The 25,638-nt window shown below is 42.6% G+C and overlaps 1 protein-coding gene across 2 annotated transcripts in view; it reads left to right on the forward strand.

The window, feature by feature from the left end:
* The window catches only part of LTBP3 (latent transforming growth factor beta binding protein 3), a 375,622-nt gene that overhangs the window by 113,221 nt on the left and 236,763 nt on the right, over nucleotides 1-25,638 (forward strand). For both annotated transcript variants that reach the window (XM_085625923.1, XM_085625924.1), the window contains exons 6-10: nucleotides 181-303; nucleotides 9,619-9,777; nucleotides 10,679-10,870; nucleotides 12,603-12,619; nucleotides 18,504-18,588. In XM_085625923.1, coding sequence (XP_085482049.1) covers nucleotides 181-303; nucleotides 9,619-9,777; nucleotides 10,679-10,870; nucleotides 12,603-12,619; nucleotides 18,504-18,588 — 576 coding nt within the window. The remainder of the gene's footprint in view (nucleotides 1-180; nucleotides 304-9,618; nucleotides 9,778-10,678; nucleotides 10,871-12,602; nucleotides 12,620-18,503; nucleotides 18,589-25,638) is intronic.

Below are 25,638 nucleotides of genomic sequence, written 5' to 3' on the forward strand. Positions count from 1 at the left end.
TGGTGTCCTTATCTAGAAATGCCAAATAAGTTGCTTTGCTGGCATGTAATATCGGAGCATCACAGCTCGTTTGCATGGTCATTTTTTCTCACTTATCCAGATTGTATTGGATGTGGTTTCTTGATATCTTGTCTGTTGTATTATTATTCTGAGTGTTTTCCTTGTTCTCTTTTGTCTCAGATATCAATGAGTGTACAATGTATGGGGTGTGCCAGAACGGAGAGTGTCTCAATACTAAGGGGAGCTTCCGCTGTGCCTGCAAGCCGGGATTCATCCTGGGACCCTCTCGCACCCAGTGTCTTGGTATGTACCACCCTACTATAACGCCTGTAAATCTAACTTACCAGCATAATGCCCAACATTAGTGTGTAGCGAAATAGGTTGCATACAGAAACATTAGAGTGGTTAATACTTATTTGACAAGTTAAAGAAAAAGTGAAATTAATGAGGGATATATCCTTCCCCACATACTTAAATACAACTTTTTATTTTATTATTATGAGCAGGCAAAGCCTCCCTGTCCCACAAAGCTGCTCCTATCTTCCCAGGGTGGGTGAGATTTCAGCCTCCTAAGAAGTAGGACACCCCACACCAGTTACCAACTTTAGAGAATAGAGTACATATACCCTAACCTTGGTTATGACTTGCATTGCTCTTTCTTTCTTCCTGGAGTACCTGTGTAGTATAATTTTCAATAACAGTGAGAAATAGTATTTCAACTAGAGATGGGGCAAATAGTTAGAAAGGAATGTGCAGGAGATCTCTATGTTATTGGTGAATACATTTTAGAAGGAAAGGAAGAATTAGTCGGTTGGTGATAGATACATTAGACTATGAAAAATACAATCAATAACTAACAGAAAGTATCTTACAAAGCAATTTTTAGATTCCTGTTTAGAATTTAGGCTCAATAGTATTTTTTTCATCTTGCATAATGGAGCTTGTGAGAAGTTGGCCTGATATATGATGTCACTAATTCTAGCGTACACCTTGTATCAGTCCAAACAACCCTTATGGTGATTGGTTGTAAAGTCAACCTTATAGACCAGCTATCCTAGTGGTAGCATGGACAAGAGCAGTCTTAGGCTAAACTCTGTATGGCATGTGAAGCCAGCTGTGATACCATTTGTAACCCCTTGAATACCAAATGAAAGGACACCACAACAGATATATATAAAAATAGAATGTATTTATTCTAGTCAAACCCTCAGCACTCTTTATGAGATTCGAGGTAAGTACAACACAGTCTTATTCAAGCATACATTAAGTCACACAGGTAAGTAATACAGTTAGGCCCTAGGGGCCACGCAAACCATATACTAAGTAAGTGGTATAAGAACCACTGTCACGAACACAGGATAGGCCTAGGCCTAGGGAATCGCTGGGGCTACACTACACTACCAAAGGTTAGGAAGTGGGAGGCCCACGGGATTCAGGTGCAGAGTGGAAACACTCACGCGTAATGCGTAAAAGTCGATAGAATTACTAGCAGTTAGAAATTAACAGTTTTAGGACACTTCTGGTATAGCTAGAAAGTCAAGACTCGGAAACTAGACCCTAGGATAGTCAATACCCTTGTGAGCACTGGAGTACTCAAGTTACCTAGCCCATGGGCTGCGGGTGCATAGGTGTGAACTTGCGTCGGGTTTCGTCGTTGACTTCTATGGATGCCTGAAGGAAAGTTGCTGACAGGCAGTCAGTGAAGAGTGTCCGGTGGATCCCAAGGTGGGGATCAAGAAGGAAGGAACCTGCAAGCAGAAGGGACAGAGTCTAGGTCACCAGCCAGGAGCCAGGAAGGAACCAGGAAGGAACCAGGCGATGTCGTGAAGATGCAGGTGAAGAGGTGAAGCTTGTCGCAGCAGCCACGGGTACCAGGAGGCGTCGAGGACGACCAGGACCAGGAGGTGAGCTGTCCCACGAAGGCTCTTGCTGTCGGCGGCGTCGAGGTCGAGTCAGGACCCAACAAGCCTTGGCAAGCGGAACCCACGCAGGATGGAAGACTTGCTTCTGGTGCAGACCAGGAAGGTCTGGGGTGCTTCTCTTTCACAGAGGAGCGGGTGCCAGTCTGGAGGAGTCGGACCAGCAAGATGAAAGTAAAGGTTCATCGTCGCAGAAGCTACTAGCCAACGGGCCAGCAACCGGACAACACGTCGAGCAACACAGGTGCAGAAGGGCCCCACGCAGAACATGTGAAGTGTGGGGAGCTGATCTTCTTTGCAGATGGTGCTCGGGATGGGGGCTTCTCAATTCCCCAAGCACAGCCTCGAGAAAGCCTCAGAAGTTGCGCTAGTCCATTTCTAGCCACTTTTCCCAAGTCGCCGGTCCCACGTCCCTTGTCGCCTCCACGGGTCTCAGCTTTGCTGTAGATGTGGATCCGGGTCAGAGGTGTCTGGAAGTCTCGGCGCTGGTCAGTCTCTGCAGTCGTCCCTCGTAGGATCAGTCGCAAAGCAAGCAGCGGTCGCTGGATGGTGCACTGGTTGCCCAGGGTGGTCACTCCTTGGCCACAAGGGAGATTTCTTCAGTCTTCTTCCTGAGGTCGAATGTCGAAGGTCCAGAGTTTCTGTTCAAGTTGCAGATTCAGGTTAATCTAATTTAGCAGGGCTCAGCTACTTACTGATATACTGGGCTAGTGGGCTGGGCTACCTGCAAGGTCCCTCCTATGGGTGGGACCAGGAAGGGGAGTGGTTACACCCCCTTTCCTTTGTCCAGTTTCGCGCCAGAGCTGGGGCTGGAGTGCCCCAGCGCCGGTTTGAACTGGACTATGCATGGGACACCTTGTGTGCCCCAGGCAGTGTCTAGTTTCTTTCATCCCTCCCTGCCCCAATACACTAACTCCTGTCTGGGGTGGTGCTCGCACCTCCCAAGGCAGGAAACCTATTGTCCAAGCCTCCCTCGCTGGAAGGACTCCCAGCAGCAGGAGGTCAGACTTGTGCCTGTGGCAGCAGCATCCATTTTGTGATGCTGGGGCTCTGGTTAACTTTAACCGGGTAAGTAGGTTTCAACATGTCTTCTCCCTCTAGAAGGGGGGAATAATATCCTCATTGCCAGAAATGGTATGGGGGTATTATTCGAAAGACACCTTACACGACATGTTTCGATAAAGCCAAACCATAGTTACCATAACCGTTTAAGATTATAAGGTACTTTAAGAGTATATGGTAGGCTATATCATAGAACAGCTATAAGGACATGGTTCCGAAAGCTGCAGACAGGCTCAGCTCATGCTAGAGCACCATCTCACATGTTACCAAGCACTCTGCCTCCAGGGTTGTTAAGGCCTGCCATAGGAGTGCCTGATAGGTACACATGTGTCTATATATAAGGTATGTATAGGAATACTACACCTAAGCAAGGAGTGATTACACGACCTTGCCCCAGCTGAGTGATCAGCTAGTTGTGTCATAATGGAAGGCCAGGCCAGGGGTGGCACAATACATGCTGCAGCCCCTGGTAGGCCTAGGGTACACCTATGCCCTGGGTACCTAGGGTACACTATACAGGGGCCAATAAGGTGATCCCTACCAATTGGGTTATGCACCTAAAGTACATAGTCTTAATTTAGAGAGAGAACAGCTGGGCTGTGGGTCTGATTAGCAGGCCCACAGCCACATCTAAGTCGAAAACCAGTGAAGCAAAAGCAAAAAGTGGGGGTGAACATAGAAAGCAGACCCTACTCTCCTACAGAGCTCACTTAGAAGACGGTGTGTTTTGGGGCATTCATGAACTAAGGGTGATTGCCAGGAATTAATCTGGAAGTGCACACTGATACAGTGGGATAGTAGGAGGTTGAAAGATTGGAACCCTAATGTCTGTATGGGCTGGTTTTGGCCTAATTACCATATAAGCTCAGCTGGGTGCTAGTTGCTTGCAGGGGTGTAGAGGGAGAGCTTTTCAATGCATATCAAAGCAGTTCCAGGTACTTTTATGTATTTCTTTGAAGACCTGACCCAGCTGTTTGTATAGTGCCTTGCAGAATGTCAAATAGTCTAATGACAGAATTAGGGAGTCCGATATTTATCTGGGGAGGAAGATAGGCATCTTGTAGCACAGTTAATAAAATTGTCCTGATTAAGAGAACATATTGAGGTATACCACTAGGAATGAAATACAATACATACGTGTTTTTACAGTTTTGATTGGGTCTTTCACAATGTGGAAGAGGAGTTGGGGTGGGTTGTGACTATATTCAGCAGTTGGTATCCAGCAAAATGAAAGTTTCCAGTCTCATAGTGAAATTAAATAGTGCATGTGGATTCTGGCAGGGGCGAAAGGGTGTGACACTAACAGGTGGAAACAGTATGGGGGCTCCTATAAAAATGTTGTTGGTCTAGACATGCAAACGTAAGCTCTTATTTTGCATGTGTTCAGGCCAAATAATCAAAGGAGCTATTGAATGGTGTTTTAAGTAATAGTTACGATATGGGACTAGATGGGGAAGTCTGTAGAGAATTAGGGAAATAAAGAAATACATCTAAGTGTTGTTGGCATAGAAGTGATAGAAGTGAAATAAAGTCATGATAATTATCAATAGTATGCAGAAAGTAGTGAACAGGTGATAGGACTGAACTTTGGTGAATACCAATAGATAGCCCGTGTAGTGTGTAGCAAGAGAAGCACCAATAGGGCATAATATAAACATGTGGTCTGGAAGATTGATTGAGAACCATTGTAATATTTTGTTGGTGAAGCCTAGTGAGTCACGTACGCAAGTAGACTTGGATGATCAATAAAACCTTTGTTGCTGTAGTGGAGCAGGGAAATTAGCATTTTTCTTTTTCTCTTCTACCATAAATCAAACTTTTGAAAGATAATACTTGATGGGATTTGCTTTGATGTATCTACTTGCAGTAATTGAACTGCTGTAATCCTGCAGATGGGAGATGTTGCGTCTGACCCAAAAGGCATGGATACTCTCCCTGCCTAGCTTCAACACAAACTGTGGGATCCAGTTTCCCTCCACAACCACAACACAGCACAGTGAAATCCTTCCCTCCCTGAAACAAACACGGATAGAACAGATCTCCATCCTTTGCATGAGCTCACACAGAGGGTGCTAATTTACCTAACATGAATACAGCCTACTCAGGAGGCATTCTCCCTAACTTAAGCACAGACTGAGGGAACTAATTACCTGGCACAAGTAAAGACTGAAGGATAGAACATTTAGGTGAGAAATATCACTTTAATAGAATAAGTAACATAGTATAAAAACGAGGAAATGGTGCATCAATTAAATAAATAAAAAAAAGTGAACTAAACAATATATCACCTTTGATAAACTTTGAAGCCTGCACTATCTCTTCGTGCACAGCGGGGTGACAAATAGGCAGCTTGTTTTCCCCCCACTCCGTGAGAAATGTCCTAAACACAACCTTGCTTAATTTGGAAGCATTTTTGGCAAATAACACAAATTTTTAAACGGGTGTGTTTTTCTTTATTCAACAAATTGGCCATTTCTTGTCTTTAGACACCTTTTGAGATGAAAAGGATTTGTTTTTCGTAATTTCCCTTTGGGTGATTTCACCATCCTGTTTTTTCGACCACTGTGCCAGTACTTTTTAAATAAATGCTCAGCCTGTGCAGGGAAGTTGTTAAGGAATGACCACCACAATATTTTTGAGGTGTGTCTTACTGACTCTCACTCCAACAAGGACTGTTGAATTTGTCAGAAGATGTCCTACAGGAGGCTGCGAGACAGGGAAGGTGTTTGCCTCAGGCCAAAGAAGGGAGCAATTGGGTGCAGAGTCTCACCTACTACGTCCCTTGTGATAATGGGGAGGAGAGGCCATCATTCCATTCTCTCTTTTTCCCAGGAGGCATCATCTGCCACTTCTGAAGGTGAGGGGAAAATAACTCATTGTTTTGGGCAATCCCGATCCTGTTTGATATCAAGGCGGCTAGTGTTGAGGCGCTCAACATCAAGAAGCAGAAAGTCGTAGAGCAGAAGATCCACGTCAAGACACACACATGTTGGCATCAAGGGTTCAGAGATCTCTGGGTAGATCTCAAGACACCTGTTTAGGGATGTGCTACTCTTCAGCTAGAACTGAGGTGTCATCTGTCCAGAAGCCCGAAAGAGAGGTGCTCCTACAATGCCTTCTCTACCAGAGTTCTTAGATGTGGTGTTATGATGGATGATGATCAACCCCACACCCCTGCAGTGCCAACGTCTCTGCAGTGGGTGCAACCTCCTTGGCTGCCTTCATCGGAGGTACCTGAGTCTGTTCTTGCACCATGCCAGCAGGATGTCAGGTACATAGAGGATTACTACAGAGACTTTAGAGAGAGATCTATGCTTCAGCATTCTAGTAAGAGGCCCAGAGAAAAAGAGACAGAGTATGTCTCCCAAGACAGACATCGTGAATCTCATAGATCTGTGTCATCAAGTCCAAGGAGCAGTTGCCAGTGCAGTACTTCTCCTCTTTATTCAAGTTCTGCATCATCTTCTTCTAGTTAGAGAGAGACTTCACTCGGTTTTCTGGAGTCTGTTCCATTTAGGATTTCTCTGGTAGATTATGTTGCTGCCTTCTGTGACCTTTCTACCAGGACGGCAAAGAATTTCAGTTTACAAATTTCCACTCCAAAAGTGAATACATTATCTTTGAAGTGGTCTAGTCAAAGTCATAAGCTCGTCCTATTGTTTAGTTGGTTTGTGGATTAATCAAAGCCATCATTCTCAGTGAAGAGTAAATTGCAGAATACATTTAGAACCATGCATTTAGATCAAAAATGTCTGAAGGAGTTGGTACCAGCGGATTCTTTAGTCATTGTTGGCAGCTAAAATAAAATTTAAGACATCAGAATCAAAGTCTCTGAATCCTCCTGAGAAGGAGAGCAGAAGATTGGGAGTTTTTGGGAGAAGATCGGCCAGACTTCTGAAAGCATTGTAGAATGCAAAAAGAGAGGGATAGACTGCTTGAGTTAATCTCAGCTACTGGTAATCACTCGGGCTGCGTTCCAATTCATTGCTATTTTGCACACCATGCCACCTCAGTTTGGACCCAGTCATATGCAAACCAGTCTTGACCCTGTTCCAATGAGAATAGTCCAGTCCAAACTGCCAGGCCAGGTCCTCTCTGAACAGGAGCCCAAGCATCCCAGGACCAGTTTCACTCTAGTTAGGGTTCACTAGCCAAATATTATTTGGTTCCAGTGGCACTGTGTGCATGAGACCCATATGTCGGCATACCCATCCCACTTATGGCGACTCACTGCACCATACAAAAAACCATGAAACCAATCGCTGTACGTGCGTTTTATAAGAATTTTATAACATAACAGGAACATAGATATGTTCTGAGACTTCACACTCAGTTAATATAGCCCATGGGTCACCAAGTTCAACTTTCATTCCTTCTACCTTCATGTCAAAACAAAGTTTAGAATCTATGGTGCAGTCTTGGCAACATCACCTGTACAAAACACTGTATTGCATTTAACGGCAACATATTGAGCTGTGCTTGTTCTTTCCCACAAGGTAGAAAATACAGTACCCTACACAGAATACAAATGTAAAGTGCCTTGTGCAACCATCACAAATGCCCAGTAGGGACACAATCCCTATGCTGCTTTCAAAAGCAAAGATCTGCTCAAATACAATGTAAAAAACAAAACTTCAAGGTCCTTTGCTGCCTTTCAAATGAACGTAGTCCCCTGAGACATGCCTCAACAATATAAAATAAACTTAATTCCTGCTGTGAACTGCACATTGAAAAGACCAACCAAAGGTATCCTGAAGGTGATGAAGCTTCTTTGCTACTTTAGCTGTTTCTTCATACAGCAGCACAGTTTGTGAGTGCCAAAAGTCCCTGTACCTAACAGTATATATATTGATATCCTAGCAAACGTCTCCACTATTAGCAGGAATATGCCTAGATCAGACAGTAAAAATACATTTATGATCCCCGTTCTTACTTGGTATCTCAGGAAAAAATCAGGAATGAATGGACACTTGCTTTTACTAACTAAGCACTGAGCACCCTAATATATCAATCTCATGTCCTTAGTGGAAAATCCTCATTCAGCAAATCTTTATTATTTTTCTGAAGTACAGAGCAGCAAACAAGTGTGTTAAAAGGGCACTATTAGCCTTTTATCTGCCACAACCAAATCTATTCACATCCTTGACATTGGGTAGGAACAGACTGCTGTAATGATAAAGAATAAACACTGATAACCTCCATTTTTGACAATGTTTTAAGGCATTGGAAAACACTGGAGCAAAACCCCACTAGAATTCATAACAAATAGAATTGGGAAATAAGAACGCCTAATCATAATAAAGTTTCTCTCTGAACTCATTCGCCCTTTCTGCTGAAAGTTGTATCCGATTTACAATTAAATCAAACTTCTTTATTATCTGAATCAGATTACAGAGTTCGGGGAAGTTAAGAAATTATTTGTGATTTATGGCACTGTGTAGATTGGACTGGCCTCTTGTAAGTAGACTATAACTAGGTGGATAGTGTCCTACATTATTTTGTATGTGAAAGTTAACAGGTCTTTACCTGTCAAGCCTAAGGCGCGCTCCACAAGGGTAAAGGATGCTACTACAGCATTGATGCGGAACGTACATATTCCTGAGTTATGTAAAGCGATCCCTTGGAGATCGGCTCATGCTTTCTCTAACCATTATTTTTCGGACTCCAGCCTGGATACTTTATTCGGTGAAGCTTCGCTTTGTAACTTCTTTTCCTGGGGGTTCAACTCTGTGACCCTAATAATACATGTAAACTGGGTTAGCTTGCTACTCTATTCTACATTTTATGAATATTAGAGGGAATCCCATGGTGAAGACAAAAAACAAACTGCCTAAATGTCATCTTGGTGGGCATGATGGTATAGTGCAGTTCTCTAAGGTACTTAAAGAGACAGTATTGTTTTGTGTCCGAGTTGTATCGATTTCATTGGCCCACCATTTCTTGTTGTTTGGTGTTTCTGTCGGATGTACGACTATGTTAAAATTTCGGCTAATTGGAAACAAAACAGCAAATGTTGTTTGTGTACAACTTTCATTTTAATTAATTGGAGTGGGAAACATGGAAAGTTATCTTTAAAAGTTGTGTTCTAGGATCTCGCAGATACACAGTGATACATGTCATAAAATCGGAGGGAATTCTCATGGTGAATAGTAGGATCACAGCAAGTAATTTCTCCTTCCCTGAGACATACTGAGAGAACCTATTTCCCTAACTCAAGTGCAACTGCAGAAACAAACACATAACGAGAGAGCTGTCTCAGTAAAATGAGTGTGCAAATGGCTTAGTGCCACCAGACTGTGGGATCCTCTGCCCCTGACACAAGCATAAGCCGATAGTGTCATTTCACACTCGTGATATCATCAGAGACTAAAAATGTCCTCTCCCTGACACTTGCGCAGGCTGAATCCCTGATATAAGTACATACTGAAGTAGCCACTCTCACTGCCTCACAACACACACAGACTCCCTCATTCTGATATCAATACTGTTTAAAGGAGCTCTCTCCCTGACATCGGCACAGGCGTATAAAACCTCCCCCATAATAAGAACACAAGTTTGTCTCCTCCTGTACACAGATTGTACTATACTAATCATATGTTCTTTCCTCATTTGGGGCATCCTGGCCACATTTTGGCAGCTGAGAAATCAGAAGAGAAAGGCCTGTGCTTCCGGCTGGTGAACCATGACCACAGCTGCCAACACCCTCTCTCCAATAAACTGACCAAACAGCTGTGCTGCTGCAGTGTTGGGAAAGCCTGGGGAGCACGCTGCGAGCGATGTCCTGCTGACGATACAGGTGAGGTTCTCATACCTAATCCAGATATCCTTCTACCACAGACCAGTAAGGGAAAGCAACTAGCCATATGGGACCTTACTTTCTCTGTTGGCATCTTTTCTCCTTGCCCCACCTCGGTTGATATTGATAATCAACACCTGTATGGTTATCCCACATTGCCTGTGTTTAGAGCATTTTCTTAGGATGGTAAGCAAGCTGTGACATAGAATGCATGGCTACTATCAATTTGAGAAAATGTTTTCAGGGCTGCGGACAAATCATGGACCATTGTCAGTTTGATGTTCTTTGATTAAATCTGTAATGAGTAAAGCATTGCTAAGGGTACCATTACTTATTGACTCGCCACTTTGCTAATCACTTTGTGTAGTGCATGATGGGGAGAAGTAAGAGAAGGGTATTCAAGAAATTCTAGTAGGGGAAAAATAATATGAGGCATGGACAGCTTTATTTGAGATATTTATATCATTTACAAGAGGAATACAGCGTTGGAACATATTTGCACACCACAGACAAAAGGATAACTAATGGGAATCTGGAATTCGACTACAGAGCCATATTTCAGTGCCTCTCTGACTTGGGTCAGATAATAGATGATTTCATGTTGAATTCTGTCTATGTTGTAATACATTTGAAAATGCTACATTCTCTGGTTATGGAAGCCAAATTAGAGTTCATCCATTGCAAACAAAGAGCCTATAGTGCCAGTCAAACGCCTCAAGGCCAGGCAGGTTTTTCCTTGACTTCCCAAATATTTTGGTAGTATGCCTTAAAAAAATAACCTCACAGTTTAATGTATGTGGGTCAACCTCCACTCTCTTTCATCATACACTCACCAGCAGATGCATCATGTGACTGAGTGGTATTGACTCACACCTCCTCAACCTGTGCCTTCTTCTTTCAGCTGCCTTCAAAGAGATCTGCCCAGCTGGCAAAGGGTATCTTGTCCTGACCTCTCACCAAACCCTGACCATTCAGGGCGAGAGTGACTTCACTCTTCAGGTCCACCCAGATGGGCCAGATGACCCCCAGCAACTAGAGACGTTCCCAAGTATCCCACCTGCAGTCTCAGAGGAAGAGAGCGAGAAGGCCGCAGGTAAGTGCTTCAGTTGGCTGGAATGGCCATACAAAGGAAAAACCTTCTAGAATATAGGATAGCGAGCTGCTTTCAGGACTGGAAGTGCTGAGACCTCAGTCCATCCTGACCCAAAAGCAGTCCTGACATTATTTTCTCATAGCTACAATAATCTTTGATACTTCAGAGAAATAATGTTCCTAAGTGTTGCAGCAGGCACTGAATTATTGGAATTCTTGGTACGTTTTTCATCAGAATTTCCTCTAAATCTTGGGGTGGGGGATTTTTACCAAACAATGTTTCGAAAGTTGTGAAGTAACTCAATCATTCTCTCAATTTAAATAGAAATCTTGGCTTAGTGGCTCACAAACCCACCTTTCAAAAGGTAGTGCTTGCTCACTGTATTATGTGACTGGCTTTACAGCATTTTGTGGACTGCATTTAGCTCACCGACCATCCCCGATCCTTCTGTTTCCATTCTAAGAGAAGCATGAAGCTTGCCTCTGAAGGTAGAAGTCCTTTCTACCTGACAAAGTAGTCTTCACTTATGCCTGTTTGTGCTGCAAGCAATCTCCCTGCTCTAGTCCTCTTCCCTATCCCTTTTCCTGCAAATTCTGGTTGCTGTATCCCTTATGGGAAAAACAACCTCTTGCCTCTAGGCTTTGTTGCTGCAAGCCACTCTCTAAGCTCATAGTGAAGATGCTCCCTCTCCGCTTTCTGCACAGAGCTTGCATAGGGCACAGTTAGAGATCCAGCACGTCAGAAAAAAAAAACCAAACCGGGACGAATTTGCTGGTGCAGAGGCAGTGACACAGAAGCCACCGGATGCGTCCTTAACTACCAAATACCAGTAGTGATTGCGTCCACAACTGAAGCATGCTGATTCCATGATCAGGGTGCTAATTGTTTTTAGCCCCATCTATGAAGTGCTAGGTCTCACCCAACCAGAAGATTTACAGAGTAGGTATTAACTACAGTTGTTTACCTGCTTCATTGTAAGTTTGGAGAAGGTACATAAAGAAACAGTACAGGTGGTATCTCTGATTGTAGGAGGTGCAGTTGGAGGAAAGTTTGTTAATAGCCTTGTTGCCCACATGCTGCGTATCATTTGCAACTGTTAATTGTCCATTTTCCTCATTATTCCTCCTTGCCTTTTGGTTGCAGAGTGGCAATAGGCAGTTCAGCTAACAACGGAATCACTTAAATAAAATTGACTATTTATTTTCCATATTAACACTTCTCTGCATTATAATATATACCACTGATTAGATTAAGCACCTGTAGTGTGCTCTGCTCAGCTCCTTTCAATGATAGATAGATAGATAGACAGACAGACAGACTCCCAAGAGATTGAGTTATGTTTACATGTGCATCTCATGAACAGTTCATAGAAAGGCTTGTCCTCACCGTGGAGTAGCAAGGATGTTTTGGGCCCCAATGCTAGCCAGGAAAATAGCATGCCAGCCTTGGTGTCTCAGTTGTGAGTAGTAAGAGACAGCCATAATTGGAGAGGTAGGAGATGCCTCACAGCCCTAAGCACTGTTGCCATTCTGTCTCTAACACTAATGATAACTGCACTTCATGTATGAGCCAGCAACATGTAAAAAAAAGGTAGGCTATGTTTTCTGCCTATGTTGTGTTCTGGGGCATTATATGCATCTTTAGAATGATATAAAGAGGAAAGAAGAAAGTGTTTTTTTGTGTCCATTGTGTCTCTGCAGTAACGAGTGACTTGTATTTTCTTCTCTTCCAGCTGTCACTTCTGCAATGGTGAGTCATAGGGCCAACTGTCTTCTTCAGCAAACATCAGTGTATGGAGTCCTCAGGGAAGTAGGGAAAGTAGAAGGAGGCATGGAATCAAAGCGAGCAAGGAAAGAGAGGGGAAATAGTGATTTGGTAGATAGGGAAAGTTACACTCATTCGATAGAGGGTAAAGGGAAATAAGAATTAAGGGGTACAAAGGAAAAAAGTAATGGAGAGGCTAGACATGGTAAATGAAGAATGGCGAGGGAAAAGAGGTAGATAATTTTCTATAAATAGCCCTTATAGGCGAGATTGCGTCTGGTACCTATTTTTCCAAACATCTGCAATCCTCTATTGCATACTCATTATGCAGCTGCGTAGTGTTCCATAGCAGGTCTATCTAGAGACTAGAAAATATATAGAGACTATCTGTTTGGACAAGATGTCTTAAAAAAGGGTCTAAAGTCAAGCAAGAGGAGGAAGAGCAAGTTGAAGAGGAATAGATAGAGTAAAAAAGGGGAGCCAGTGCACGATCAAAGTAGTGATGTGATGGGTGCACATTAAGAGTAGCAAATGTAAAGACAATTACTGTGCCTTTGAAGAAATTGACAATGAATTACAAAAGTAAGGACACTTGTCATAGCCAGAGATGAATCTTCAAACTCTCACTTCTTCTTAGACACTCTACTCCACTCTCTACTCTTCCTTCCTTATTCTTCTTAATCTCAGTGGTATTCAACACTGAATTACCCAGCTATGCACTCTGCACTCTCCTCTTTGGGCATAACTGGCTCCACCAATGAGTGGTTTTCGTTTTCCAGAGCTTACACCATATTCTCTATATCCTAGTGCCCATCCCACTTCCAACTGACATCCTTTACCATAAGTACCCCCCATAATTCTCACATTTGTACTACTTTTTTTGTCAAACTTTCTTTATTGAGTTTTTCATAGAACATGGCATTACACAAAGGCAATAATACACAACAAGGGCGTCAGAAGTAAATACCTGAAAGCCAATAGTATACACTTTCCATTATGTAATGACATTTTCCTCGTAAACAGATATTTCAATGAAGGCACTGTCATCAAATGATCCGTCTCATTGAATCATAACAATTGTCCAACAAAAATCCCGTCCCGCGAAAACCCTAAACTATAAACCATGAGTGAGAAAAATGGAGCTGTGTGTTGTGTAGTGGGTGTGGGTAGATCAGGTCCAACGGACCCTCTCTGTGGGTCTACAGGTAGTCACTGTGTCTTCACCAGCACTCTTATGATATTATATCTGAAAAAGATGAAGCGCCCGAGTACGGGTTGGGCAACCCATAAGCGGAAGGCGGACGGACAGGAAAGCCACCAGGGGACCCAAAGTATATTAAAAATGTTTATAGTTATCCAGAGTATGTCAGTCATTCGTTCCAGTGTGAAAGCCTGCCACAACCTGGCATACAATTGAGTAATTGAGAAAGCCACTGTTTTTTTCCCAAGAAGCCGTCAACGTTGTCTTGGTCGCTCCCAAGCACAGCCACATGATTGAGCGATCTGAGATTTGGCGCTTGAGGGACTCATCTTGTAGAGGCAAAAGGGTGAAGCCTGGCACCGATGGGATCGGGTAACCCAAGATGTTTTTATTGAGAGCTAACATTTCAGAACAGAAAGGGTTGATTATGGGGCGGTCCCATCATATGTGACGGAAATCTCCGAGTAAGCTGCACCCCCTCAAGCAAAGGTCAGACGTGTTGGGATAGATTTTTTTGAGGTTAGTGGGATAAAGATACCAATCATACAATAGTAGTTTATAATGGGCAACTCTCATCCCCATATAGTGATTGCACCTAGGTTTGTCGTGCCATAGCTTCTGCCATAACTCATCGGCGACTGTATCACCTAGTATAGTGGTCCAAATATATATAAAAAGTCAAGCAAGGATAGAGACATGGGAGCCCACCTTTTGAGATCAGCTTTAAGTTGTTGAAGGTAATTTTATACAAAGAAAGAAAGGTATAAAGGAATCAATACTAATCAGTTTTGTGAGTAGAGCACATTTAATTACCCTCTCAAAAATAGTTCATATTCATAATGAGTATATCAAAATCAATTTATAACACACACAGGGAATGGCGCTTGTTCAAGGAGAAACAAATATGAACTATTTTTGAGAGGGTAATTAAATGTGCTCTACTCACAAAACTGATTAGTATTGATTCCTTTATACCTTTCTTTCTGTGTATAAAATTACATTCCCATACCCAGGTATTAAAGGGTTAGTTGGGTATACCCCTGTTGTTTATGCTTAAGTTGTTGAAGGAGCAGGAAAAATTGCTCCTCCATAAATAAGAGATCTTGGCAGTGATTCTTATCCCCAAATATGTAAGATCTTTTTTAGCCCATTGAAAAGGGATGGATCCTGCAAGCATTTCCATCTCCGATGAAGGAAGAGTCAGGTTCAGAAGGAAAGACATATGAAGGTTAATGCGGTAGCCTGTAACTCACTCACAGACTGCCAGTTCCTGCTGTAAAGCCTCTATAGAGGTTAGGGGGCCCTAGTTAGGAAAAGCAGCACATCATTCGCAAATAGTGAAATTTTGTGGTTAATAGACCCAAAGGAAAGACCATGATTCGCTCCCACATCTCTCACTTTTGCTGCAAGGAGTTGTATACTGAGGGCGAATAAAACAATGAGAGAGGGCAACCCTGCCGAGTAACGCACTCTACTTTAAAGAAGTCTGAGGCTACTCCTTTTACTAGTACACATGAAACCGGGTTTGCATAGTTAGCCTGGACCATGTTGATAAATTGTTTGTACATACCGAACCGACGGAGAGTGTGGATAAAAGACCAATCCACCCAGTTTAAAGCTTTTTTGGCATCTAGCACCAATAGAACTGCCGGTATGTGTTTTTTAGTTGTCTTTTCTACCAGATGGACCACCCATCTCAGATCATTGTGTGTTTGCCTCCCCTTGATTAACCTGGATTGATCCGGATGAATAAGATCTGGCAGAATGTCCTCTAGTCGTGCTGCTAAGATCTTAGTGTATAATTTGACGTCCAAATTTAATAGAGCAATGGACCTGTATTAAGTACAATAGTGTGGGTCCTTACCCGGCTTTGGAGGGACTGAAATTAGTGCTTCACTCATTGAGCATGTAATCCAGCAAGAGGTAGCTATATGATTGTCATGCAGACTACCTAAAACCTCATTTGGATCATTGATTGGTTACCTGGGGTATGTTTATGTCAGTTAGCTATTTTAGTTGATCTGCTTCGTTGGATGATTCAGCCGTGTACAAATGTTTATAAAAATCTCTAAAGGCGTTCACTTTGTTGTTCTCTGCTGTTGCTTCTCTTCCAGTTGATGTGGCTGATGTATTCTTTCTTGTGCTTAACCCTCAGTTGTTGTGCTAAGCAGGAACCCATCTTGCTTCCCTGATCATAAGTCCCATATTTAAGACATAGCAGGGTATGTTCCACCCTGTTCGTGTATATCATGTTCAATTTCTCCCTAAGTGCAGTCACCTTTCATTGTAGTGTTAATGATGGAGTATCTTTGTGGGCCCTTACTGCTATTTGCAGTTCCACTTCTAACGCTAACCTATCTTGGGTTTTCTGTTTAGTTTAAGCAGACAGGAGTGAATTGCATTGCACCCTAATAACAGCCTTAAAGGCGTCCCAAGTATTTAACAGATTAGTTTTCCTAGGATCAGTTGTGTGAAAGCAGTCTCTAATAGTCTTATACAATTCGTCTCAGAAAAGGTGGTCCCTCGCTAGTGGGGCAGGGAAGAACCACGTTCGATATTTAGATGCTTGGGGAGTCCATTCCAACATCAGAGCTACAGGGGTGTGGTCTGAAAGAGCTATAGAGCACACTTCAGATTGCAATATAGAAAGTTCCATTGATTGGCTCACAAAAGTGTAAACAAGGAGCCAATATGTGCAATGCGAGTGGGAAAAGACGGTGTAATCTCAAGTCTCAGGATGGGTGGCCCTCCAAGCATCTTAGAGCCCATGGAACTGAATGTTTCTTTAAGGGCTTTAGAAAAGCACCCTGTGAAGGAACGCGGAGGGTGGGTGCTACCTAGTTCTGGATTCGAAGTCAGATTGAAGTCCCCCATTAAAATAACCTCCCCCTGGGCAAACTCTTGTAGAAGGGTGAGACTCGATTGTATCAAGGTAGTCTGGACTGTGTTAGGGGCCTAAATAGAGGCTATTGTGCACATCCACCAGGCAATTTTCCCCGTCACCATCAGTAATCTCCCCTCCTTGTCCGCTTTACACCCTGTCGTTTGGAATTTGAAAGAGGAGTGAAACAGGAGAGCTACCCCATTATGTTTGGTGAGGACTGAGGATTTGTAGAGCAGAGGGTACACTTTATTGCACAATCTATGATCCTTATTTCGTTTAAGATGTGTCTCATGCAAGGCTATTATATCATGTCTCCTATCTAGGATATATTTCCATAGTTTATGACGTTTGGCTAGAGAGTGAACCCCTTTCACATTCTAGGTTAGCGTTGTTAACACAATGAAAATATGTAGCAGGTAAATTCAAGGAGTAGCCCCCTGTAGAGCTCCCCGCTCTCCTTCATCCCATCAGCTCTCCACATCTGTAAGGAAAGTGAAGCCAAACATCGACCCCTGCCTCCCCCCACCACAAATCAAAAATAACTCACTCAAGGAAGAAAACCAAAAACAACTCACAAGAACAATTGGGAACCTAGATCCCCCGTACTACTTTTCTTAATCAGATTCATCAACCTTTTCCACTTATACTATTTCAGTGCTCATGAAACTCAAATCTCTTTCTCAAAATTCGATGACCTTCGCCAGTCTCGCTTCTGCTTTACTGCATCCTCTTTGCTCTCAGCACATTCTCCTGTCCACCACTATCTAAAAATGACTAGTCATTTGAGATAAGATATGGTGCAAATGTTTTAGCCCCAATTAAGTAAGATTTGAAATAATAATCCTATGTAAAATGTATCCTCAGCTCTCTTCCCACACTGCCAAATCACTCAATGCCCTTGCTATGAGATAGCCGTAATCCAGAAACTACGGCTTAATGGGCCTTTCAATTCTCCCCTTTGTCATGAACTGCTCCTGTTTGTCCATATTCAGTCTCCTCCAACACATCACTGCCTTCCAACACTGTTTTCAAAATGGATGCCAAGTATTCTCCAAACTCTTCACTCTGTTTTTTTAAAGCTATCCTTGGTATGGTGCCACTCAGTCACCCTCTCCTCTGATAGGAAATTGCACAGCACATACATCCACCTCCTGGCTCTCCCTGAAACATTATGTGCCACATGTCCGTTCTGAGTCTGCAACATATTTGCCACCCCCACTGGAATGGGCTTGGTCCAAGTTGGGCACCACCTTGAAGCTTACAGAATTCAAAACTGCACTCTTACCCCACATTCCCCTGCTCCACACACACACCAGCGTTCTCCTCCCTAACACATGCTAACTGATCTGCTCCCTGAACCTAAAAAATATGCTATTATCTCCACCCTATTAAGAGTACATATCCACATTTTGAAAAATGAATTCATTCAATTTTGGAACATTTGTCACATAATGGTCATGTTTCCTCTTGTGTGTATTTATTTAATTGTTTCACTGTTTAGTGTTGCCTCTTTCCCTCAAGAACAAAACTGGTATGTCTTTATGTTCTGTATTAATTTTGTTGTGCTGAGCTTCTTGAAGAAACATTGTATGTGCACCAACAGATAAAATGGAAGGAGCTAATAAGGATCATGTAAGTGAGATGCTTTCCAGTTATGAAAGTCTAAGGGACTTTTGGGTGGTCCCTAACACCAGCTGTGAGACAATATATTTGTTAACAGAGATTCAACTTGCCCATGAGCACTTCTCACAGAACCTAATATAAATGTCTCCTACTGTCACCAGCTCCCAGCATATGGCAACATCTCTGAGGAGAAGTCCATCGACATCTTGCCTGGCCTTGGTACCACTCCAGGAAGGCGTTATCCAGGTAAAAAGATGTTAATTTTCTGTCACAAGCCATTTGCCCACAACACAACTGTATCATGAGACACCTCTGCTTTCTAACTTGAAAGAGCTGAGTAATGTGTGGGCTAGCTCTGCTACCCAACTCCTAAGCGTGATTCTGTCATATAAAATCTGTGCTAGGGAGATCTGAATAACCACAGGGACTGCTTTATGTTATGTTGGGGATGGACCATCCCAACTGTGAATATTACTCAGGGGTGTTTGATAGTTGGACCCCCTTCGATCGGCAGCAGTGCTCGCTGCAATGAGGTCACAGGAGAGTAAATAAAAGGGCTGGGGGAGTGTACCTCGTGGTCATTAGAGTTACCAATTTAACCAGTGTCTGTGTGTTTCATTACTACTACCCAGCCCGTTGCTGTTGAGGCCTAGGTTGCGGGAACACAACACTTTACTCTGTAACTGATAAGTACAAATTTGGAAACCCCATAGCATCTATATTGAAAATACGATTAGTGAATGGTACTGCCACCTGGTGGTGACTGAAACCTCTTTTGCCCAAGCTAGTGTACCATCAGAAAAGCTTTCCTATTCCAACATGCTTTTTTTCACATGACTTAAACCTAGCCCAGTTCATTCTGTTAGCAAATGTCATCTTGTACAGTAGATTATCAGTAAGGCCACAGACCAATTCTAATGTTGATGAAATTCTTCTATGATCAGCAGTTGATAAATAATAATACCATGAAATACCTGAAGAACCAGATTTATTATATCAATTTAAAAATGACCATAACCACCCTTCAGCTGCAAAAGAAACTTACGTGGGTAGTTCAGTCACAGACCACTATTGTTCAGGATAATCACTAGATAAGGCCACTGCAACTCATTTCTGGTTCCATGAATTGTAATAAAAAAGCTTGTTGATTAATACAACTCTGAAATTGAGGTAGAACTTACAATTTTCGAACATTTGCACAACATTCAAATAGAAACCGAGCTCCCATGCATGAATGCCTGAGTTGACTACAAGCCTCCTCCAAGGTTAAAAGTTCCATCACAACAACAAAATAATTCCCATTGCAGACTGTACGCATCTGAAATGAAACATATAGGGCACTTCTAATTATCAGTGTCTCATATTTGTAGCAAGTAAGCTTCTGCAACTCTGTCAGATGCATTCGTGTTTGCAGGGTGTGCAGCTGTGGATCACATGCTCTTCACATTCCTTGCATCTAGTGTTGGGTGCAGTAGTTGCAAGTTGTTTTTCTTCAAAGTAAAAGTTTTGATTTCAAGATTGCTTGTGACTCATAATCCCTCACCTGAAACCCATAACGCCCCAGCACATAGGCTCAGTTTGTTTTTTCCATCATCGGGTTCAGATGTAATTCATGGTGCTTCAAAACTGTCACACTGAAATTTCACCACCGAAGAAATTTTTCTTCAAGTGATCTCCATTGGTAATCATAGGCAATGAATAGTCCTGCCTGTGTCTGGGACCTTGGAGCACTTCTTATAAAATAAATATTCCTTAGTGTTCCATTTTCACCTTACTTTGTGAAGGTCAAATCTTTTCATGTAAGATCAAATATTCTTGCAATCTATAACCTCGGCAAAGATGTCCAATTCTTTAAATTTACATAAAAAAGACCAAAAGTTATAGTAAACAATAGAAAACTTACAGGAAATAAGTAACTGTTCCCAAAAACCTAATTCCGAAATATTTTTAAAGGTAATGGAGTCAATGGAATCGGAGCTGGGTAGACATACATATAGACTGCAGTTACCTTAACATGAAAACTGACTCTGCACCTTTAAGGGCCCATAATCCTGCAGTATCCTATCAGTTCTTTTTTCATGAGGAAGCCAAAGGATACCAATGCAGAGAGTATATTAACTATCTTTGTCCCTTCCACCAGGGAGGGTGGAAGATTGCTTATGATTTAAATTCAGATTCCCCTGAAAGAGAACTAGGATTACAGGCAAGAAAACTTTCCTTTTCCAATGATCATTGTAAGCACTGACTGGAATAGGAAGCTCATTTTTCAAAAAATGGTGGGAGGGTAGAACAATACATCAAGGAAACAATTTAGGCAACACCATTTCTCAAGAAAGCCTGCCCTACTTATGCTTCTGTCCAAAAATGTGATTTAAAACAATAATGACTTAAAAAAGTGTGAACAGACCTCCAGGTGGCTGCTGTGCAGCTTTCAGCGGTGGGAATGTTTCTCATTAGAGCAGCTATAGCCAATTTACGACTGGTAAAGTAGTTTGTCAGTTTACCAGTTAAGGATTTATTTGCTTATTGATAGCATAATAGAATGCTATCCATGTGGACATAGATTGTTTAGATGTAGATAACCCTGTGTTAAGGGGCCATATTTAACAAACAATTGTTTGGACTTCCCAATATCCTTAATTTTGTTAAGATACAACTTTAAAGCTCTTCTCACACCTGGGGTGTGAAGAGATTCTCTGCAGGAGTAGTCAGGTTCAGAAACAACATTTGTAAGGTAATGGCTTACTTTACATGAAAATCCGAAAACAATCTTAGGTAGGAATTTCAGATGAGTCCTCATAACTACCCTTTTGCTATTAACCAATCATCAAGGAGAGAGCGCAGAAATCTGCAGCCATCATTGATGCTGCAATGGATGTATCCAATGCAGGCTTCTGCCAGGTGTCTGAAACAGCTGTTTAAGGAAGGCAAGGATGGCTGAGGTCCCAGATGTACCATTTCTGGGACTCACTTTGCAAAGCATTAACCCCTTCAGTGCCCATGACGAGATAGTCTCGTCATGGAGCGCGGTTGCGCTGTGCCCATGACGAGACTATCTCGTCATGAACCCCGCCCGCTAACGAAACGCCCGGCACAGGGCGTGGAAAGGGCGGGGCACAGAAGGGGTTAAAACAGACACAGACGCTGACATCCATTAAAGTCTGTAGTATCCACATGCTAGGTTTTGCCTCACAAAGATCACAGGCATTCCAGGGAGGTTTCAGTCAATATGGAGGTCAAAGCTGACCATACGATAATCCACAACATTCCGGATTTTACCATGGCTGTTCATCTAACAGGAACTAAAGACAAGGATATGGCAACTCTTCAGATGGAAGAAGAGTGCCATTCAGTCGCATTCCCAGTACATGCAAAAGAGAGCTTGACTCTTCACAGCTGCCCCCCTACCTCCCCCATCTCAGTAGATTGGCAGAGAATTTTCCTTTTTGCCCTCGTATTGGAGTTTATAACAGACCACAGAATGATTCACATTGTAAACTCAGGATATATGCTGGTGTTTGTACAGTGACCATCTGTCTGCCCACCCAAGAAGGAACATCTTCTTTACTTGAGGTAGCTAGTTCAAGAAATTTTTTCATCACTGGATCAATACAGACGGTCTAAATATCCAAGAGGAACCAGGTATATTATTTTATCAAAAAGAAAACAGGACAATGGAGCCCTGTTCTAGAGCTCACAGAGCTGAACAGATTCCTGAAAAAACATTATTTTCGGATGGGAATGCTCCAAGAAGCCCTCCTGATGCTTCAGAGAGGATCTTACCTGTTCTCACTAGATCTTGAGGATGCATATTCCATCTTCCCTAGGCACCAGATACACAGGAAGTACCTCTGCTTTTCAGTACCAGATCAGCACTTTAAATGCAAGGTGCCTTCATTTTGCCTCAAATTGGCACCCCGTCTTTTCACCAAGTGCCTAGCGCCAGTTGCTGCCTACCTCAGATGACAGGGGCACCAAGCATATACATACTCGCAAGACTGACTTGTCAAGGCTTAATCAAGGGAAGATGTAAAGGCTTTTATGGCTACCTGCATCAGTCTGTTTCACAAATTAGGACTGGCACTAAACATTGACATGTCCTCTGTGGAACCAGTTACAAAGCTTAAATTCTTGGGAACAAAAAGGACATGCTGTTCGGAAAGTTGTTTCCCTTAGTGGACAGAGCAATGAAGCTCCAAGCCATGGTGAGATCTTCTAGGCCAAGCTGTCTGTCATGGTCGGGCAATACAAATCTCAGCGGAATGGCCTTATATCCTTTTGCAGGCCCCATATGATCCCTGTTTAACAAGAGGTGGATAGTCAATGGAAGCAAATGCACAGCCCATGGGACGATGCGGCCCAAGTAAAAAAATGACTGAAACATAGGCTGCTGTGATGGAGTTTCAATGCATGCCTCCCATTCCATCCTTCATCAGACAAAGTAGTTCTAACAACAGATGCATCCATGGACAGCTGGGGAGCTCACATGATGCAGAAACTGTTGACCATAGGGCTCTGGTCGGATGCAGAAAAGAAGCTCCACATCAATAACTTGGAGCTACCTGTCATAAAACCAGGGCTATGATTGTTCCACCGGAAACTATGATGTCAAGCGGCAGTCCTCATCAGAACAGACAACAAGATATCGATGTTTTACATTATCAAGCAATGAGGTCCCGGCCTCTGTCGGAAAAGGTGCTGCTTGTTTGGGAGTGGCCCATCTCCTATCAGGTCGACATCGCCATATAGCACTTACCAGGACACCATAATGATCAGGTAGGTGCACTCAGCATAGTATTAATGAGATGCTATAAGTGGGCACTAGGCCAGGATCATACAGGCATCTTCCACAAGTGTAGCTACCCCACACAGGACTTATTCACCTCCCTGAATAACAAGGCATGCCAGTGCTACATCAGCAGGTTTTGAAAGCCAGCAACCAAGGACAATACCTTTTCGATGACGTAGAGGTTCAACTTCTTTGCATTCACCTTTCCACTGTTTCTCCTCATCCCCTGAGTACTGAGGAAGGCAAAGGTCGATCGCAGTACCCTGATTCTTATCACCCTGGCGTAGCTATGTCGGTATTGGTACAATGAACTCTAGAGGCTAGCTGCACTTTAGTGCATACCTCTGGAAATAAACTAAAGGCCTTTGTTCTGATTCCTCTCCTCCGAGGAGTGCTTAGGAAAATGAAAAACGAACCTTGCAAGATCATTCTTATAGCTCCAATGTGGCCACACCAACATTGGTATTACAGAGTTACTTCTCCTCTCAGAGAAGAGCCACATCCAATGGAGGGCAATAGCCTCTCTTTTGATATTGAACCAGGGCTGCACCCAGATTTCAAGTTACTTCACTTATTGGCCTGGCTCCTTAGTTCCACGAATTTGCACACTTAAATATCCCAGCAGACTGCAGGGACATCTCAGCCGGAGCTTGTGCGGACAGTATGAATAAAACCACCTCAAGTGGAAAAGATTTTGCATAAGGTGCTAAACTGCTAAAGTGCATCCACTTTCCTCTTCACCATAAAAAAATCCATCCATATCTTCTGTATCTGGCACATTTGGGGCTCGCCCATTCGTCCATTGAAGTCCATTCAGCAGCCATTTCTCTCTTCAGGCCATCACCTTCATTATGGTCTACCAGACTCGTTAAACAATCCCTCAAGGGTTTATTTAGAGTCTTCCCACTGGAAAAGCCTCCACTCTGGCAACTCATCATTGTACTTTTGCAACTTATGAAAGACCCTTTAGAACCCATCCACAGGGCAGATATTAAGTTCCTATCCTGAAAGATAGCTCACCTCTTGGCCTTAACATCAGCCACAAGAGTCAGCGAGATACAGGCTATCACCATTCAGAAAGCTTTCCTTCATTTTAGGGTTAACAGGGTAATTCTTCTTACAAATCCTAAATTAATTCCTAAGGTCCTATCAGACTTTCCCCTCAATGAACCTGTTTTACTGAAGACCTTTTTTCTAAACCCTAAAATGCCAGCGTAAAGAGCATTACACTCTTTAGGTGTCAAAGCATGCTTAAAGTTTTACTTGGACAAAACAGAGATCTTTTACAGATCGAATCAACTATTTGTAGCGTACAGCACTCTAAGAAAGGGGTATTCTCTCTCAAAGCAGAGCATTCCCAGATGAATATCCAGCCCCATCCACTTTTGTCACCAGAAACCGGGCAGACCATTTCACACATCATTGCGTGCCCACTCCACAAGAACTATGTCTACTTCAATGGCGTTGTTTGCAGGAGAGTCACTTAAAGAAATTTGCCGGAGCAGCGACCTGAAAGAATAGACACCCTTTTACGGAGCACTACTGCTTGGAATCGGCAGTTCGCAGTGACGCGGCAGTGGGCCAGGCGGTGTTGCAACATCTTTTTCAGTGGAGGTGATCTATCTCCTTCCCACCATTCTCTTACCTGTTATGTACATTTTTTAGATGGATAGATAGATCGATCGATCGATAGATAGATAGATAGATAGATAGATAGATAGACAGACAGATAGACAGACAGATAGATAGATAAATAGATAGATAGATAGATAGATAGATAGATAGATTTCAATACATAAATATGTATACGTACATTTCTATTTCTATATCCAAGTAGGTTAGATTTTGTGGGAAAATTTGCTTCTCAACCACTATTTAATCTACTTCAAGCATGTGAATCTATAAAAGATCCATTACTGAAGTAAGAAAATAAGTTACTTACCTGTAACTGTTCTCCATTATTGGCATATTTTATAGATTCACATGCGACCCACCCTCCTCCCCTGGAACGCTCATCTTCTCTCTCAGTGGGTGTCTGTTTGCACTCGTGCTTTAAAAATCGAAGGTACTCTGGCTTCTCACAGGAGTGTTCCAGAGGGTGATACAACCTGATTGGTTGAAACGTAAGTTTGGTCTCTTTTGTAAAAATGACTATGATATGTTAATAATCTAAAGGGCCTAGGGCCTTTCTAGTCTATACCTATCTTTGCATCGCTTTTGTAATGTACTGTGGGACTCCCATCTCAACAACGGGGAATGATTCAAGCATGTGAATCTATAAAAGATTCTAATACTGGAGAACTACATTTACAGGTAAGTTACAGGTAAGTAACTTGTTTTCTTATCTGTAACTTCAGTTCTCCAGCATTAGCTCTTCCATCTCATTATCTGAAGTTTGGGTTATTTAAAATGAAGTGGATTTTCTACTAAAGAAACACAACAGTTAAGACCTTTGGCCTCTAAAGCACTGTTTATTGCTATTTAAAGAGCTGTGCTTACTACTGCAA

The sequence above is a fragment of the Triturus cristatus genome, chromosome 9, assembly GCF_964204655.1.
Source record: "Triturus cristatus chromosome 9, aTriCri1.1, whole genome shotgun sequence".
Classification (NCBI taxonomy): Eukaryota; Metazoa; Chordata; class Amphibia; order Caudata; family Salamandridae; genus Triturus; species Triturus cristatus.